This window comes from Erithacus rubecula (assembly GCF_903797595.1).
Source record: "Erithacus rubecula genome assembly, chromosome: 12".
Classification (NCBI taxonomy): domain Eukaryota; kingdom Metazoa; phylum Chordata; class Aves; order Passeriformes; family Muscicapidae; genus Erithacus; species Erithacus rubecula.
The window spans coordinates 16,060,652-16,080,430 of record NC_136664.1 but is presented as its reverse complement, the minus strand read 5'-3'; the positions used below and the strand labels follow the sequence as shown (position 1 = coordinate 16,080,430).

At 40.9% G+C, this 19,779-nt stretch overlaps 1 protein-coding gene across 4 annotated transcripts in view; it reads right to left on the bottom strand.

Annotated features, from left to right (window-relative positions):
• The window catches only part of ADAMTS18 (ADAM metallopeptidase with thrombospondin type 1 motif 18), a 79,412-nt gene that overhangs the window by 8,405 nt on the left and 51,228 nt on the right, over positions 1–19,779 (bottom strand). For all 4 annotated transcript variants that reach the window (XM_079316465.1, XM_079316468.1, XM_079316466.1 and 1 more), the window contains 5 exons: positions 19,516–19,639; positions 18,227–18,471; positions 7,354–7,495; positions 6,044–6,170; positions 1,402–1,606 (listed from right to left, as the gene is read on the bottom strand). In XM_079316465.1, coding sequence (XP_079172591.1) covers positions 1,402–1,606; positions 6,044–6,170; positions 7,354–7,495; positions 18,227–18,471; positions 19,516–19,639 — 843 coding nt within the window. The remainder of the gene's footprint in view (positions 1–1,401; positions 1,607–6,043; positions 6,171–7,353; positions 7,496–18,226; positions 18,472–19,515; positions 19,640–19,779) is intronic.

Genomic DNA, 19,779 nt, shown 5'->3' with positions numbered 1-19,779 from the left:
CTGGGAGGGGTCCCTGCCATGGCTGGGGTGGGGCTGGATGAGCTTTAAGGCCCCTTCCAACCTAAACCACTCTATGATCTTATGATTTTCCTTTTTTTTTTCCCTCTTAACACCTCTAAGCCTGCAATATAACAGTTTTGAACTGAATTTTAATACCCTTTACTAACTTGTTCAGTAGGCCTGTTCACTACATTTCAGCTGGACTGGTGAACTGAATTTCTGTGGGCTTATTTGAAAACTGCAACTTGAATTTTCTACCTCTTAAAGAGGAGGAAAACAGATTTTTCATAACTCTATCTATCTATCTATCTATCTATCTATCTATCTATCTATCTATCTATTTGTCTTGGGAGAAAGTTTGAAAGTGTGAATGCAATTGAAGACCTGGTTTATATAATCTTCTGCCACTGTCAGGTTTCCTTCAGATACACTGGAGGAAAAAGTTATTTTTTGAGTGTTGAGCTGGAGTACTGAATAGTCACTCCTCTGTTACAGGACATTACAGGGCAATCCTGTAGGGGCAGTTCATGCTCAGCTGGGAGTGCTGAGGTCAAGATGTTCTTGAGCACCTAAAGAGTAGCAGTACCAAGAAGAGAACGTGTAAGTAATACATTTTTCAGCTAACTGAAATCCATCTTGAATCTCACTGAATGAAGATGGGAAAATAAAATTAATGTAGATCCTTTTATAAGGGTACTGTCAGCTCTCTTAAACCCTAGATGTGTCAATACTTCATTTTTCCTGACATGAACAGCATCAATAGCAGTGAAAGATGGAGCAGAGCTGAGTTTTGTGTGGTTTTAGCTCAGGTATTTCAGTGTCAGGTGTGTAAAGCAGGGTGTGCACACAGGAATTTGCCCTCATGGCAATACCTGAAGCAGCACAGCTTGCAGGAGACTTACTCTAACAAAGGCAAAAGCACAGAAGTGAGTAGTGAATTTGTAAATCACAAATTTATCACCCCACAATCCATATACACGTGTGCATTAATATGCAACTCTAACCTCAAATATTTCTTCATTCCTTGACTGCCTGTCATTTCTGAAAGAAGTTAATATTCCTTGGGAAGTCGTGTCATAGAAGGTTGTTGGTCTGGAGAATACACAGAGCCTTAAATTATGAATCCAGTAAGAATTATCCATCTGCTTGTATGTGCCTAAAAGAATACCACGAGCCCATTTCTGGCAAGCCCTTGTGTGCTAGCTCTTCTGAAGGCTGGTTTCAATGCCCATTTAGTTTACATGTTTATACAAACATGGTTTACATATTATCTTCAATAAAAAAGCCACTTGCAAAGCTCTGATCTGCACAAAGTTTGCACTGTTGTTCTTTTCGAGGAGAATTATTTGCAGTATTTTCACTATACCAGCAGACAAAAAACATAAATTTTCTCCAAATTACCTGAGACCAGGGGCCAGGGCTCCATTCAGGTGGGCAGTCCTGACTACTGCACACCTGTACCTGTGCTGGGGTGCTGACAGGACACAGGGAATGGGCCACCACCTCCTCTCTTTGGAAAGCCCTTTTCTGGACACACTGAAGGAGGCGGCTTTGCTGTCCCCCTCCACAAGACTTGCTGCACGTGCTCCATTCACCTGCTGACCAGCTTAAAGGAGGAAAGGTGGGTTAGAAACACAGCAGCTTTAGAAAATCAATAAAGCCAGTCACCTAGCAAAAGTGAATTATCCAGGGATCCTGCTCAGCCTATCTGCTGGTGCACTGGTATCTGTTCAAGCAATCAAAAAGCTGCAGTTGCATAATCCTATTTTCAAAGCATGGAACTTTCTGCTTGGGATGAAATGCAGGTCACTCAACTAGAAAAGCAAGTGTTGTTTATTTACAGCTTTTAACCACTAGAACCAGCTTGCCTATGAATCTGACCTGGAATCTGGAATTCCACAGGAGCTGAAAGAGATGCTGCCATTGAGGCTGGTGGAGTATTTAGAAGAGATAATTAGAAGATATAATGAGCCAAGATAGAATGTAGCTGAGTATGTACCAACCGTGTTTGTGCTGAGATACACTGCACTCACACAGGGTGACAAATGTTGGCATTTCTGTCAAACCCTACTGGCCCATATTCATCAAAAAGAACTTGCTTGCTAAAGGCAGCAGTCCTGTCACTGCTGTCTTGAGGAAAAGGCTCTGAAAGGCTGAGAGAGCTGGGGCTGCTCAATCTGAGAAAACAAAGGCTCCAGGGTGACCTAAGTGCAGTACCTGAGGGAAGCCTGGAAGAGAGCTGGAGGGGGACATTTCACAAGGGAATGCACAAGGAAAAGGGGGAATGGCTTTAAGCTGAAGGAGGGCAGGTTTAGATTGGATATAAGGGAAGGAATTGTTCCCTGTGAGGGTGGGGAAGGCACAGGGTGCCCAGAGCAGCTGTGGCTGCCCCTGGATCCCTGGCAGTGCCCAAGGCCAGGCTGGACACTGGGGCTGGAGCAGCCTGGGACACTGGGAGGGGTCCCTGCCACGGCAGGGGGTGACCTTTAAGGTCCCTTCCGACCCAAAGCACACTGTGACTTTATGATTCTCTGACTCAATGATTTACATATCCTCAGACTAATAAATCTGGCAGACGGTGCAGAATCTAAATAAAACAGAGGCAATTTAACCAGCACAAGCTGTTGGGCAATGTGTGCTCAGGCACAGGGACGCTGCAGCTCACACGTCACATCCCTCAAGTGACACCAAGTCTCAGGGGTTATTGACAATTGCTTGGGCTAAGTTCAGCTGTGAAATGCCAGGAGCTGCTCTCTATTTCTGTTCTTGAAGCTCTGAGTGGGTCCTTGTGGGACACTTTTGCAAACATGCAACCAAGTGTCTTTTTCCTTGAAGGCTTCCAATATAAGATCATAATCACAGCCAGATAGGAAAACAGAAGTGAAAAATCAGAAGAAATTATGAATGACTAAATGATTACCCATTGAGAACTCTTATTCGAAGACCCAGCACTGAAATGAAACTGAAGATTTTTAAACAGTTTGACAGTTTTTTAGTAATTTATGTCAGGGAAAAGGTTCTTGTCTCACACCTGACCACTTGGCCTATCCTGCTTCCACAGTTTCTCACAGTATCAATCCTGTGACCTCTGGAATAGCTGCTTACATACAGTTTTAATGACAAGAAAGCTTTTTTTGTCCTGGGTGAAAGATGTACAGCATCCCATTTGCCTGTCTATTCACAGCTGCCTGAAAAAAAAACCCCTCATTTAAATTTGTATAAATTCATAAAAAGCCTATTCTTGAAAAATGTATTTGGGAATTAGAAGAAATCCCAGCTCTCAGTGTCTAGCAACTTCAGGAACTGCCAAAAGTATTGAAAAATGTAAAAGGCACTAATTTAAGGACAAAGAAATATTAATGTGAAAAGTCAGCCATAATGTAATTCCAGAAGATGTCAGAAGTTTCCTTTTTGTCTGATTTATAAATATTTGGGCCATTGAACTACAAACTTCTAAGAAAAGAATTTTAATCCATTTTACGACCTTTAATTAGTCTGCCTTGATGTTTCTGACAATGGTCATTGGTAGTGTGACCAAAAGTGTTCATTTTAGGAGTTTATTCACCATAACTTGCTCAGAAAGTTCCTCTCTGCACAGAGGAGAGGGCAGCAAACCTACTTTAATGTCCTCTAGTAAACTTCCATTTTCCAAGATTATCTGGGCTGTGATCCAAGAGTATCTTTCATTAGTTCAAGTAACTAAATAATTATGACCAGATTTGGCAGCTCTGAAATCCAACAACAGCAGTGTGCAGTGCTGGTGCCTTTCTGTGTGGGACAGTAGTTTGGTCCCACTCAGACTTATCAGCCTTTGCTCTCATGCAGCAATTATTCCTCACTGACCTTTACAAGTCTGGAGCCTCTTTTATGTCCCCAAACTGACACACTTGTATCTCATCTGTCACCTCCTTCCCCTGCCTGTTCTGCCTGGTGTATTTGGGTTTGCTTTATTTGCTGGCTATTAAACATTCTTTTGTTTCCTCCATGGTATTTATAAATCCTACTTTTTTTTTTTACTTTTTTTTTTTTTTTTTCTGTTGGCAGTCTTGGGTTTATGGGAAATATTACATGCTGTGAGTTTCTGGGCAGATTCCTCAGCAGAGATATCCTGGCAGAGTTTCACTCAGCTCAATGGCAACCTGTTAATTTAAGGCATGGTCCTACATGTAGATCCTCCATGCATTAATAGCATAAATATATCCTAAGGATTTTAAGAATAATTAATTAGTGAGTTGAACAATTTTTTTCCCTAAAGGTGCTTGGGGCTTTTACATCTTTTTTTTTTGTATTTTTTTAGGGTTCAAATCATTAATTTTGTTTTAAAGTAGAAAATCACAGAATAGCTGTGATTTCAATATGAAAACATTGTACTGTGTGTCAAAATGGATATTCAGCATTTTCACAGTAAATATATATCAGTGGATGTTCAAAATGCCTCAGGATCTTAAGCTATCAGAAATAGAAGTTTTGTGTGTGGTCAATATAAATAAATCTGATTTGGGTGGAGCTTTATAGTATAATGATGCCACATCAAAACCAAGGTAAACAGAAAGTTTAGACAGACTCCTGGAGACATCACAGACAATATATTCCTGTGCTCACTGGATAAAAATAGTCCTGGCAGGAGATAAGTTGAAAAGATTGTGTTTGGCTACAAAGATTACTTAAAATTGGTATTGAGCAAACCATGTGGCTAAACACAACCTAAAGAAACTGCTGAAGCAGTAACATGGGGCTCTCATGTCACAAGGTACAATTATTTAAACCTTATCTCTATCGTTCTGTGGTCATAGTGTGTAATTTGGCATTTGGGTTTTGTGTACTCTGCTGTACTCCTTAAATTTGCAGGAAATTCCAAACTATTACTGGACTATTTTTCAGTATGTTCAACATATTGCAAGGTATGGATTTTTTAAGTAAAACCAAAGTACTGCAGAACATATGCATCTTTTTGCTTTAGCCCACCATCCTCTCCTAGACTGGGGGAGAGGAGGGATGCTTCCTATTACACATCAATACATGGGATATTTTATGAAATGTGGGAGCAGGCTTAGCCAACTGCTTTTACTGTTGCTTTTATCACCCCAGAGTAACACCAGCAGATCATGCCAGGTCTGGACTCTTCCTCCATTTCTTCTGCTTCAATGCACCTTCAAGTGTATTTACTTCCCTCTGACTGAAACACTCTTAATTTTTTCAACATATTCCTTTAGAAAATCTCCTGCTCAGGAGGTTTAAATGTCTTGTCCAACATAATACAGCTTTTCTGATCTTTAATATAAAATTACAATAATACTGAGGTTGCAAAGCCAGGAATCCAAAAGTGAAATAACCAGCAGAAAAAAGATGGCCACTGTGTCCTTTAATCTATCTATTTATACCCTAAGCCACATAATACTGTGTTTAATTATATGAGCACACAACTTTTGTTTTTTTCCCCAAGAATCCCTACTTCAGCTACTGTAAATCCCTTGGTTTTTAAATTGATTTAGACCAGCTGGGTTCTAAGTGCTTATCTATATGTCAACATCTTTCTTTGCACCTTGCCTTTCTTGCATCTTTTAGAAAATAAGATTGGTCATAAAGGTAATGCCTTCATATATATTTTTGTGGGCACCACAAAATTGTCTTTGATAACAACTCATTTGGTTCAGATAGTCCTCTTCATGGCATCACAATACTCTGTGGGACATTTTGTCCAAAAATCCCCAATTCCACTGCACAAGACTCTTTTAACCTAATCTAATATGAGGAGTCACGGGGCTGAGCTTCCACACAGGGAGTAGCACTTTACTCAGGAAATGGGTTCAGTGATTCAAGACCAGGAAAGTGGCAGCAGGAGCCCCTGAAGGCTGGGTTTGCCCTGTGTCACCCCAGCATGGGGACAGAGCCCTCAGGAGCCCTTGCTTTAGGCATCAGACCCAAACCCCACTGGGAGCCTTGGGCAGAACATCTTAAACAATTGCTGGTTCCTGTTAACACAGCACAGGGGCTCATCCAGCAGGAAAACAACTGCAGCAGGCACAAAACCCAGAGAACTTACTAGGCTGGGCAGGGATGTGTGTTGCAGAGTTTTGTTTCTGTTAAAGGCTTTGTCCTTGGGCCACAAAGGGAGCTGTTGACCCGTGCACGATGATCTTCCAAACAAACTGCTTTTGCTGTAATGTGTCCTGTGGAAGTATTGGAAAAGAATACACTATAATAAACCTTTATTTGAAATATAAGAGAAAAAAAGTAGTAGAGAACAATTTTAACTAAACAAGTTTAAACTCATCCTTGCTACGAATGCACTGATTTGAACATGGGTTTATGTGGCAACATGTTTTTAACATTGATTTCCTTCTCTCTAGCACAGATACTACTGAAGTCAGATAAAAAATTTTAACTATAAACAACAAATTTGCAGACTGCTCCCTCAGCAAAAATTAGTAATTATTCAAATCCTAATTCCCTGCAGACACTATCAGTGCTTGCTTAGAGCCCTCCTCACACACCTGAAAACTACAAATAAACATTCTGTAAACTTTTTACAGTGAATCTCTACAGACTCCAGAGCTGCAGGTACCTGTACCTTAGACTCAGTCAAGTGTCAGCAGCAGGACAACTACAGCAATGCCTTAAGTGATCTTATACATTTATCTTTTAACTGAGATCTATCATTCACCTCACACATGGTTCACTGGGCACAGTGAATCTAATTTGGAAACAAGACTCTTTTCATCATTTTTATATCCATGCTGCAGCCTTCTAAAGGGAAGGAAGGGAATACAGCTGTCATATTTTATGGCTGCAATGCTCCTGGTGGATCTTCCTTCCATAAACCATTAACTGAGGTGCTGTGAAGTTCTGACAATGCACCAGCAAGGTGCTCCTGAACTTCACCTGAACTTTTTGCCAACACAGGAACATTTCCTTCAGTGCCCAGTTGTATCCTTTGGTATTACAGACTTCCCACATGCCAGCTCTCTGCTTTCATTACATCCCAGATTTACTTACACTGACAAAACATGCAAGATTTATAAAAACAAATGGGTCTCTGTGCAAAAAAAGAGGAAATCAAAGTGCCTAATTAATTTCCACATTACTTCAACAGGAAGATACGATATGCATATGGGTTGACCTAAACAAAAAAGACTGACTCACTGGCATGAATATTTTTTACTCTAAAGGCAATACAAGTTATTTCCTCTGTATTCTAAGTTATCAGATAAAAAAATAAGGACCAGGTGTTTAGTGTAACCCCCATACGTATCAATATATATTTGCAAAATTAAAGGCAGCTGAAAAGATTTGAGATGCTTAAAAAAAAAAAAACTGAAAAAGAAGAGGCTTGGCAATGGGAAAGTCACCTACCACCACCACAGGTCACTGAGCACTCAGACTGCACTGTCACCCAGGAGTAGCTGTGTTTTCTGACAGATGTCTTGTTTTCCATGCTGGTTTTGGCAAATGTATATTCCCAAGAAATCCCAGGATTTTTGCCTTGTAACAGGATCTGTAGAGGGATATTTGGGGTTGTTTGGTTTTTTTTTTTTTTTTTTTTAAGGTGGGGAGGAGGTAAAAAAGGAGTCTGTCAGTCTGAACGAAGATGAGCTAAACAAGATACACACAAAATATATGGACACATAGCATGCTTATGAGAGAAATTTTATGGAAACCCAAAGGAAACATCATCAAAGCAATTCCTAAACAACAAGCATTGCCTGGACCAACAGCTGCAGGTCTCTAAGAGTGGGTGCAGAAATACAATGCCCTCCTGACAATCAGGCATCTGGCAGGGCCAGAGAAGCAGCACTGCCCTCAGCAGAGGTGGAACATCACCCCCAGAGCCCCCTGCCCTGCCCTGACCCAGGGGGTCCCTGCTCTCACTGGGAGCCCCTGGCAGGGGCTGGATTTGGGATCTGGGCAAGGGAGACACCTCCTCTCTTTACTAAGCAAATCCAGGCTGGTCCTGCTAGCTCTGGGTGAGGTCTGGGTAGTGACCCAGAGTGCCCAGGCAGTGCCAAGGAGAGACCCTTTATTGCAGAAACCAGCCCTTTTTCAGCAGTTAGCCCATTACAGTCTTAAATCATAACAAACACGATTGCTGTTATGTTTGTTGTAACCAACCAACCACAACACACCACAATGTGAACACATTACAGGTGACATAACTTGTTTTTCTACCCCCAATTCAGCTGAATCTCTTTCTCACAGCCTTTTTCTGCTCAGCTGAAGTAACAGGCCTGAGCTGTGACTTTACCTGGCCTTCCTTTGTAAGGTGTTACCTATAGGCAACATCTGGCATGGAGGAAACATCTGCCCACCAAGCAGGACTCAAATGCTTTCCTGGCAGAAGCTTTAGCACAGCAGCAGCACAGCTGCTCTTGAGGTTCTTGAGGCTGAGGGTATAAAACACAAATCTCTTTCTTGTAAAAAATTCTTTTCTATGCAGACTGGGAATAAATTTTGTTTGTAAGACCCTCAGCAGGAATTTCTCTCATGGTGATGGAAGCTGATAAAGCTTCAGTGCAGGAGAGAACCTGTCCTTGGGTGTCTACAGGGGCAAAAAGGATTGGAAAAATCTTTTATTCACTATTTCAGCATAATGTGTTAGAAAATTTATAGAAAGTGTGATTACTGACTATAGTAACAATCTCTGTCATTTAACTCAGGGAGCCCAGCTCTCAAGGGTGCACTATTTTAGTGGTGAATTATACTGCAGTTTTCATTCACTGTATTCATTTCAAGACTGAATTATAATCACTGCAAGATGCATGAACATCTGACACATACCTAAATTTGGGGAGAAATTTCTACTCAACAGCAATTATTTTAGAAACTTTTGGCAGCAAAGTGCATTTGTATCCACACTTAGTAGAAACAGTGAGGGAGTTTGCAGTTACAGAGCTCTAATGAGTTTTAAATCTTCACCAATATGGATCTTGTCACAGTAAAATAAAGAGCAGGTGCAGTTAACCTCAGTTCCTAAATATGCTTTGTGATAAGTATTAGTATTTCAAGTACAATTCAAGTCTATGTTAATAATTGCCATTCAAAATATTAATAACTTATCAGTGAAGTTTACATAATGTCTGACCTGAGCACTTAAACAATCATGCAAGTAGAACTGATCTCTGTAGAGACTGGTTTCATAAAATAGCAACAAACTCACATTTATTTTGTTTAAAACTAAATAATATCATAACATTTTGAAAAGTAGCCAAGGGTTTTAAGGTGTTCTGAACATATGCCTACTGGAAAACAGAAATTGCCCATGACAGTGAAAATTCAGACCAAATTTACATGACCTGCAGCTCAATAATGTTGAACACATAAAGGATCTGGTCTGCTCAGTGTCTCCTTTTCTAGAAGAAAGGAAAACGGATGCTATCATTTCCATTCTTAGTAGCCAAAGATTTTATTTCAGTCAGAGAACCTCCATAATGATCCAAACTGAGAATGCAACAATTAGGGTTGCAAAAGGCAAATACTTCCAAATGAATTGCAGAGTAAGTGCCTTCTCCTGGGAGGATTCAGATTAGAAACCCCTTCAAGCACAGGTAAATCCAGTATTTCATGTGAATTTTTTCAGCCATGCAAGCTTAATTCATGAGCATCTTAGAATACCTGTGAGGTTATGGAAGAAACAGATCTGAGAGTGATTACTGAGCTCTATTTTGAATGAAAATTCTTGGCAGAAATAGAATTACCACATCTGCTGGTAGATGCAAACTATTTCACAAGAACAGGTTTAAACAGAATACTCTGAAATCAGGAAACATGAGAACTGAGACTGCTGTGCAACTCCTCTCTGCACCCCAGATCTCAGCATCACTTATGGCTCCCTGGGAAAAATTCACAGTGTCCAGTGCTCCCAGCACATGGGGCTCACTGATGGACACCTCTTCTATATTTCACTATTTTTTATATTTCCTTCCTCAGTGTGTGCTTCTGTGCCCTATTTGCTGCACTCTATTCAAACCATTATCAGTGTAACTTTTTTCAGGACTTTTCTTTTTGCCTGGGTTATTCCTCATTATTTGAAGTAAATGTGAAAAGATTTAACAGTCCCTTGAAATGAAGGAAAACATCTCTTCTGAATGGAATACAGGATGTATAATGTTCAACCAAACTTTCATCAGGAATGCACTACTACTGCAAAGTTGCAATTTTGCCAAAATAGCATTTTTATTTTTACAAATCTATCAGACTGCTGACAGCAAAAAGTCCGACTGTTAAAACAGCTGTTCTAGAGTTTGAATGTTGAATCCCAAGTCCACTGGCATTACAGATAAAACAGGCTGCAATAATGTGCTCACCTACTCTTCTCTCAAGGACAAATTGAGACAAATACCTGAAGCATAAAGCTTCAGAACATGTGCTTCAGAAAATAAATGCAGAATGTAGTTAAATGTAATAAGAACTGAGCCCTCTAATACTATTCTTCATTTAAAACAATTCCTTCCCTGCTTGTTCCTACAGACCAGACCTTAAAATATTTTAATTTACATTTACTCATCCTCCAGGTCTAAGGTATTAGTACAGATCTCAGCATCTTAGGCAGGCAGAAACACTTTCTCCCATTTCAGTAGGTGCTCTGTGTTCCTTCAAGTGCTGAGGCTGAAATTCTGTCTGGCCTTTTAATAAGTTGTGTCAAAGGAGGAGGAGGTTTTGTCCATACCACAAAACCTCATGTAAGGCTTAGTCCTCATCTCATTTGATTCTGACAACTGTCATAAAGCTGTGCTGTGCCAGTGGCCAAAAAGCAGCAAAGTTTAAAACTTCTCTAATAAAAATATCTTGAAGTATTAGGCCTAACATTTGTCTTTGTGACAGTGGAGGCAAGGAACAGATGGAATGCATTCTGAGCACAGAGCTGAGAGCAGGAAAGGGGGAGGAGGAGAAGGTAAGGGTGGCAGTTTGACTCCAGTGTTCTGCTGGTGCTTCAGCAGAGTGGAGGGAGTGATATGGGATGAGTCAGAACAAGACCCAGGAGAATGCATCCACTCAGAGACCAGCCTCCCAACAGAGCAGGAGCTCACAGCCAGGTGAATGCCTGGGGTAAATCCTGCACACCAGGCAAGCTGGGCCATACACACTCTAACACCCTGGGCTACACCCCCTCTTTGCACATTGGGAAGCAGCCACAACTCCAACAGGCAGGAGAAGGGAACTTCCTCTCCATTTCCTGGCCAGCAGCCAAAGCCAGAGCCCCTTCCCACCCAGCAGAGGGAATGATCACCAGCCAGGGGCTGCATCACTGCCTCTCCTCCTGTATCATCACAGATATGCAAAAAAAGGGCAAAATCAAACTATGGAACAGTACTGGAGACAAAAATATTGCAAGGCACAGAAAAAAAAAATCAAAATAAAATATATGCTTTGAAGCCCCTGGCACTCAGCTGAACAATAGTACACAATGTATAATGTCTGACCTAGTTTTCACCAGGAATGCAATAGTATTGCAAAGCTGCAATTTTGCCAAAGTAACGAGCACATAAAAAGTTTTCTGTCGTATTTTCAAGCATTCATTATAAAGCCCCTTCTTAACAGCCCAATAACTGAAGTCTGCATATTCAGCCAAGTTATCAGACCTACAAATTTGGAAAGACCTCCAGCGCTAGTCTACTTAACTGGACGCATTCCAGCATCTTTTCAGCCAACTGGCATTTGCTCCCAAATTTACAGCTGGCAAACAACCTCCTTAAACATTTCCAGTTCCTCCACAGAGCTGTTTAATGTCTACCTTTAACACACCAACCACCTGCCTTCAGACACAACACTCAGCAGCTCTGACCGCAGGGCGCAGAGTTATAAAATTTACAGCTCCTTGAGCTGGAAAACCACAGGCTCTGTGGCTGGAATCTGCTGGATCTATTCCGAAGAAAAGGAACTGTGGCTTTAGCTAACGGCACAAAATGTTAAAACAATGGATAAATTGAACTCTCCTGAGTAAAGAACCTTTTCCCTTTGCTGCTAATTTTGATGTGAAAGCTAAACCAATAAATTCTCTAAACTAGCTGTGCATCTGCTCCTTTGTTTGAGATTGATTTTTCTCAGGGCCATCCTAAGTTTCTAATATAATACTCTATTATGCAGGTCAAATTGTTAGTCTACTAACACTGCTTGGTTATGACTGACTCAGTGCTTTCCAGTATTCTTTTATTGTAAGATGAGCATGTGAAGTTATTTGCAGCACACTGAATTTAGGGAGATTAATTGGTACAATCTAAGTTCCTATTCCTTCCACAATGTTTTTATTGAATGTTTAGGAAAGAATTCTAATGCCTGGCTTGTAGAGTGCTGAAAAAAAAGCCTCATTATCTCTGTGGAGGAGGACTAACAGACACTTGCAAATCACTTACAGGGTGAAGCTGAGCATAGAGGAAAACATCCAGGTAAAAAGGACTGTTTTCATCTGCATATATTCTGCATGTGCCCAATTCACAAAATGGGCATGAACCCAAACTCTGAATCCCAGCATCCACATCCCAGCATCCACAGTGCCTTTGATCTGCATTTACATTGCAAACATCATCTACACTTCCTGGGTCACTCCCATGCTTTGGAAGTCTTTGATAATTTCTTTAGGGGGTATACCAATCTGCAGAGAAGGCAGACAGAGCAGGCTGTGAGAAGCCTGGCTGTGCTCTGCTTGAGACCTGCAGCTCTCATCCACTGGGGATCTACATTCTGTTTAATAAAATTGTTACATCCTATATCCTAAGCCACATTCTCTGCTCAAACAAGGTTAATTCCATGGACTTCTATGGCTTTATTCTGGTATATCTAAGCATGCAGCATATGGTTCTGGTGGAAAGTGTTTAAAACAAGTTTTAAAACTAGTCAGTTGTCTGGAATGGGCAGTTATTGGATGGGATCCTCGACAGTGGCAGCACCAAGGCTTCAAAGGGAAGTGGGAGAACACCTGTTTGGAAAGCAGTATAGGAAGAATTACCCACTGGGTACTTAAGCCAAACCTTAAAACAAAAGGGGTTTTATCTCTTCAGTACTTCTAAAATAACTTTAAACACAGTCCTAACTAAAAGCTTATGACAAACTACTGTTTTTCAAGTCCACTAAGGTCATTAAAAGAAAAAAAAAAAAAAAAAAAGTATCCTTGAAAGGGTCCTATATGATCTCATTTCTACTTCAGCTGTTTCAAATTTATCTTCCATTGTTATTGTGCTCCACTTTTTCACTGTTCACATGCTAAATGTACAACCTTCAGGGATGCTGTCCAGCTAATCTCTCCTCACTACAGGAGAACTCTTTTATCCATTGTATTGAGTCAACATCTGTATCTTATAAGTACATCTTGGGTCTCTTTAGCCTACTTTCTCTTCAGGGGAAATCAGTACAAATTTATCATCTAGTAGCTAATAATAAATGTAATCCTTTATAACTGCAACTTGGCTTTCTCCCAGTGGCAGCTACATCATCACTAAAGCCATTCCACCTGGCCTCCCTTCTCCTGTTTTCCCCTATTGATAAAGAGGAAGTGATTTACTGGATTTAATTAGACATGTTCCTGCCTTGAAGCTCCATTCACCTTCTCTTCCTGTGGACGTCTGCCTCTTTACAAAGCATTCTTTCCATCTGTTACTTATTGATGTTAAAATAAACTCTCTTTATTTCACAAAGATGTCGCAATTTCTTGATTTAATGTTTCACCAAGTTTGAGGATCCTTCAGTGAGGATACTCATCCTGTCTCACTCTGGAATACTTTGCTTTCTCCAGTTTTATTTGACTTCTCAAATCATTCTTCCTTCATCTGCTTATTGATAGAATGGAACACAAAATTACAAAACTCCCATGTTTTTAATTCCTTCCTCAGTCCCTGGCCATGCAGTCTTTTTCATGCATTTCACATAAATTTCTGCTTCTTGTGCCCTTTCAGAATCTTTCCCGGAATTTGAGTGAGTTGTGGAGGGTGACTGAATATTTCACCAAATTAATGTCCCCAGAGACCCCCAAATGTGACAGGGCCCTGCGAGGGTTCTCCTTCTCCAAAGGATTTTCAGCAGCTGGTGGTGCCCACTGGCAGCCCTTGTTTGCAAAGCCAGATGATAAATATAGTATATATATATATATATATATATATGATAAATATAGTGACTGATTCTCCTCAAGTCAAATATCTTTCAGTTAGTAGAAAAACACTGAAAATGTCTTTAAACTGGAGGAACTGACCTTAGATTACCTAGGTGGATTACCTAGGCCCAAATAACAGATAAATGAGCTGAAGGTATTAAATTTATATTATATATTTAAAAATCCAGCAGATTTCTATTTAAGATGAGAAAAATATGCTACAAAAATTATATTTTCAAAAGCTGGTGTTAATTTTTCATAGTTGATTAGCATCTATCATATTTCTACCCCTCTGACCACTGACCATTATTTCATGTAATCTAAACTGGGTCATTTTAGTGACTGTCTTCTGAATCCATGAATATTTTACATTTCAGCTTTTATTGGGTTTTGAAAAACATAATCACCAAAAATATCCGTAATGTTAACTTCAGAAGGACACTGATACACAAATTCTGAAGGACATCAGTTTACTGGGTTTTACCTGCCCCCCTCTGAAATCAATTCCTGAACAATCCAGAAGGGATCCTGATGAATCCTAAAACCTCATCATGCAGTCACCCTTCCAGCAGTTGTGCTCAGGAAATACTACTCATATCTATTAATTCCACATTCATCTCAAAATGTTCTCCTCTTCAAAAAAATCTGGTCACTACAGTTTGTACTTTTTCTCCCACAACCCAGTTAAATTACAGAGCCACTACTGTTTGCCATTTTAGTATGATTCATTCCTATAATTACATATCTATAATGTATAGAAGTACAGATATGGAAGGGAGGGTTTGGTGAATTTCTAGGGTAAATAAGACAAGCACTTTATGTCTTTTTCTGGTCTCTGACCCATTTTTGAACAGTGTTGAGGACTGCAATGTCTGATGAAATGATACGTGCTCAGCTGAACTACTGAAAAGCCTGACAGAAAAGCAGACGCACAGGAACACACTGTACAATAAAACAGAAATACAACACATCTCATAGAACTGCAAGGCTGAACTTGTGGTGTGCAAGACAATGAAAAATGTAAAGATTTTTTTTTTTTCTTATTTGCATCTCCTTCTGCTCTCTCAATACATGCTTCAGATGTCTCTTTCAAGAAAATATTTTGGAGGATGACTGCATTTCAAAGTAAGTGATTGCCTTGAGCACAGACTTGCCAGACCTGTCTGGTCCCATCCTCTCCTGGGAATGTTGCTTGGAGGACGTGCACAGCCTGAGCTTCCTGGATACCTGCTCTGCATGCAGAAACAAAGGCAAAAACCTGGACCAATTCAGCCACCACACAAACCTCTACCAAAATTATAACTGCAGAATGAAATGGGCACAAGCTGGGTTGATCTGGCATTCAGTAATGGGTGAATGGCAAAAAATACAGCTGCAAAAACTTCTATTTTCTGCTCACCTGAATAATAAAAGCTCCTGTATTATACATACAATTTATCCAAGTCCTCAATACCTGCAGTGCACCATTTTACAAGGGCTCACATGAATTATTCTGGAAGAAAAACAACAGCCCTATCTAGAAAAGAAGCATTAAATAGTTTTTGGATACAGCCTAATTAAAAATTTTAAAAATCCAAAGATTACAGGCAGAAATTGAGGTCCAAACCATGGAAAACCCTATCTTATATAAAACTAAATTAGTTGAATAAAAATTTGCAGCAGGACAGTTTTGTGTGCTTCTTTCAAAATTATAGGTGAAATAAAATTCAAAACAAAGCTACACTGAAGTATGCTTAAATGTTCCTTTTTTTCAGTCTGCTACCAGTTTCTAGAACTGAAGTAGGATTTGTTTCACTATTATGGCTGCAAGTAGATATTCAGCAATATGTTTCCCAAAGCATATTTCTTCAGTTTTCTGGTTTAGTTGCTTTTTAGAGTTACTGGTAAGTTATAAATAATGAAAATCTGAACAGAAAATTCTGCATTTTTTGTCAGAATTCTGCTTGTTGAATGTTGCTTAAATTATTAAAGGAGAAAAATAACCATCTTAAATCCAGTTCATAGATATGTGTAATTAGGGAACACATAATATTTTTAGTCATTAGAATCCCCAGCTACCAATGCCAGTGGTGTAGGTATTTAAATAAAAATACAAAGGAAGCCTAAATAAGCTCTGAAAGGAGCAACAGCCTCCTGTTAAATGCTACATCTTAATAAAACTGCTTAGCATAATTTGAAAGTATGAAAATAGAAGTGTTATTTGGCATTAATTTCTCTTCTTTAATCTTTATTCTGCACATTACGTGCACGATATGCACATACTGTAGGGATTTATTATTCATACTTCAGCTCCAAAATAATAATACAGCTCAAATCTACTTTTGGGTTATGACAAATAAGATTCCTGGGAGTTCAGCTTAACATTTCATAGTATTTGTAAGTGTGGTTGCTTTGGTGTAAGGCAGGTCATTTGCAGAGAGGGGAGCATGTCTGCAGCTTGTGGACTAAACTGACCAGACTAAAGGAAGATCCCTATGAGCACACACATCCAAAATGGAAATTCCTCAATGGAGAAAGATGCTGCAAAAGGCACTGTGAATTGTGATACCAATTTGTAGAATGACAAACCTTTAGCCCATGTCAAACTGCCTGCTCTAAAACTTGTGTTCACCCTAAAGAGCTTCACCCTGCCCATGGTCCAGGGCCTTCAGGACATGTTTCAGTCCTTTACTCAGCCAGCAGGAAGAGCAGCAAAGCTCTTCAGTATTCCAAATGCTCACTTGTGAAAGCTTTAATAACCCTCGAAGAATATACTTCATGTCCCAGTCTGTGCTTGCTCTTTCCTGGTTTAACAAGCCCAAGTTGGGCAAGGGAGAGGATTCCAGAGACTGGGATATGGGATGGGGGCAAGGACAGCAGGCTGCTGCCTCGGGCAGGGGACACAGGGGGCACAGCACTCACTGCTGTGCCCCCCAGGGGCACTGCCCATTCCATACTGCTGCTGGAAGGGGTGGGGAGGAACTGAATCCCTGCTGGGAGAGATCCTTCCTTCTCCCAGGGAAGGAAGGGTTCATCAAAGCAGACTAACAGCTGAGTTACAAATCCAAAGACCTGCTAGAGCTAACAAAGGCAAACTAATTGAGCTAACAGGAAGCAAAGCCCTGAATCAGCCAGAAATGGCCCCTCAGATGTTCTGATGCATTTTAAAAGGAAATCTAGCTAAGCAACCTAATGCAGAAGGAGATTTTTCTTGGAGCAGCAGTAGCACAGGCCAATTTCAAAATTGTAAACTAAAATTTGAACTAACCATGTAAGTAGCAAGTTTCCTTTCTGCTTACAATAGTTTCAACACAGGACATCTGGCAAACAAAGTAGGTGACACAAATTTCATTTGAGATGACCACATGTAATGGAATAACTGAACTAACATAAATACATTTTGCAGGAGCCTGTGTGTGGTATTTTGACTGCATTCCAAGGTGGATGTGAAAATGGCTCCACTCACCTGCAGTTTCAGAAGCATTATTTGTACCTGTAACCACTGAGCATTGACATAATGGTACCTTTAATTTTGACCTTATTGAATTTCATTGCATGCCATGTATGGGAGGCATTTAAAATTTCCATCAGCACTGTGCAACTCAGAAATTATGCTATAGGGTGTTTTATGCACCTTCCTTTTCACTGAGTTTGTGACAGTTTGTTGCATTTTAAGGCTATAGGAGCAGCGAAAAGGATGATGCAATATCGTTCCTTGTGCAATGGAGAAGCAAAAGAGAGAAGCAGCTTTATTTAAACTACACATATATATAGGGTAGTATGTGAAAAACAGGAAAGACTCATTGGTCCAAGAAGGCACCACCTCTCTGAAAACATACTTTCTGCAAAATATCACGAGACACTCACACGGCTCTCACACACCCTGCAGGTGCATAATCGTTGTTATAATTCCTGGACCCTGTAAAGCCTGAGAAAGGCAAGGCTTCGAGGCTGCTTGTCCCCTGGTTCCCAGCAGCATCCAACAACAGTTTACCAAACTTCAGCCCCCAGTAACGCAGGGGAACGCCTTTCAATCGCGCATGACCACACAATTGAGCCCGAACGCTGCCGTGACTCAACGCCGTGCTTTAATCTCTCTGAGAGCCCCAAGCTGTCGTTTCCAATTCTGTGACGGACATCAGGGCATGAACAAACACAAGCCAGGCTCACCTCAAAGACCAGCGTCTCGTTGGTGGGTCCCGCCGCGTAGAGGCTCTCGGGCTGGCTGAAGGAGCGCTGGTAATGGAACACTGTCCCAGCAAAAGGGAACTTCCCCGGCCAGTCGATGGTCCAGTCCCCGGTCAGGTAGTACCTGCTGGCCAGGCTGCGCACGGCCAGGTAGCTGGGGGAGATGTGCATCTCCTGCAGCTGGATGCTGCGCGCACCCGCCGGCACCGTCACCACCGCGTAGTAGTCTGCGGGGAGAGCAGCAGCAGCTGTTGGCAGCTGGCACACGCACACTGGCCCGTCCTCCTGAGCCAGACTGGAAATCAGCGCAGCTCAGAAGATGCACAGCTCTTCTGACTCGCCAAGTCAATCCGCTTTCACCAGGAAAAAACTGTTCTGATTACAGCACTCCCGCCCGTGCAGCCTCTAATCAGAGCAACTCTGAGGTATTTCAATTCTTGAAATTTTTCCTTTAGATTAAAGGCAAGAAAAAGCGACTTCACCTCAGGAAAATGCAGAACATACTGATGGTGGCTGCACTGTAGCTTTCCCTGCAGTTGGAAGGTGTTGCTGCCAGCCACAAGGGCTTTGGGGTGAGGTGCACTGGGATGCAGTCTCCACAAAGCCTTGGGTACCAGAGCATCTCCCTGCTGCCAGCCAGGGCTGCATGACTACATCCTGGACAATTTCCTGACCTTTATTACTGTAAGGACATGTCTTATGACCGACAGCAAACAAATACACCGCTGTGGGTACTCAAATCTTATCTGTATTTTACGACTGAAAAACTGCAGGACAGGGAGGTTATTTCCCAAGAAGCCTGTGACAGTCCACTAAGGAGAAGTCCACCTCCCAGTGCCTGGATCTTCCACTGAAACAGCTGGACAGCTTCCAGACAACTTAATTTGAAAATGGACATGGAAATACTGTCATGTTTGGCATTATGCTGTGTATTGCTTTTTATATGTTCCACAGTCCCATCCCAGTCAGAGCTGCTGACAGCTATTTTGTCACTTGCCTAAATCCCAAAATCTTTTTTTAAGAGGAAATTCACAGTAAAGGGAAAATGTAGCTTAAGAAACAAGAGTATTGTTTAACTGACCAAGACTTATGCTCACAGCCTTCTTGTTACCAAGAAACAGGAGAAATGTGAACTCTCCTCTCACTCTCCCTGTGATTTTCAACTCACATCTGGACCCTCAGCCACTGCCTGGATGAGCAAGGGTCATATCTATTACATGGGGACACAGCAGAGCAGGGAGTTAATGATCATGGGGAACAGTTTTCCTTACCATTAGCTTTGTGCTGGATCAAATATTGGCCTTTAAAGAACTTGCACGTTGAATTATCTCCTTTACAAACTCCACAAGCATCCAATACCGCTTTGGAACCAAGTCCATGATCACACCCTACTTGCTGCAACCAAAAGGCACAAGTGAAGGACTCAGAGAAAAGGGAATTTGAAGAAACAGCTGCATTTTCCCTAAAGGAGTCAATTGCCCACTTATTAAAAAAAAAATATAGACATTAGGATTGTAAGAAACTAAATTTTATCT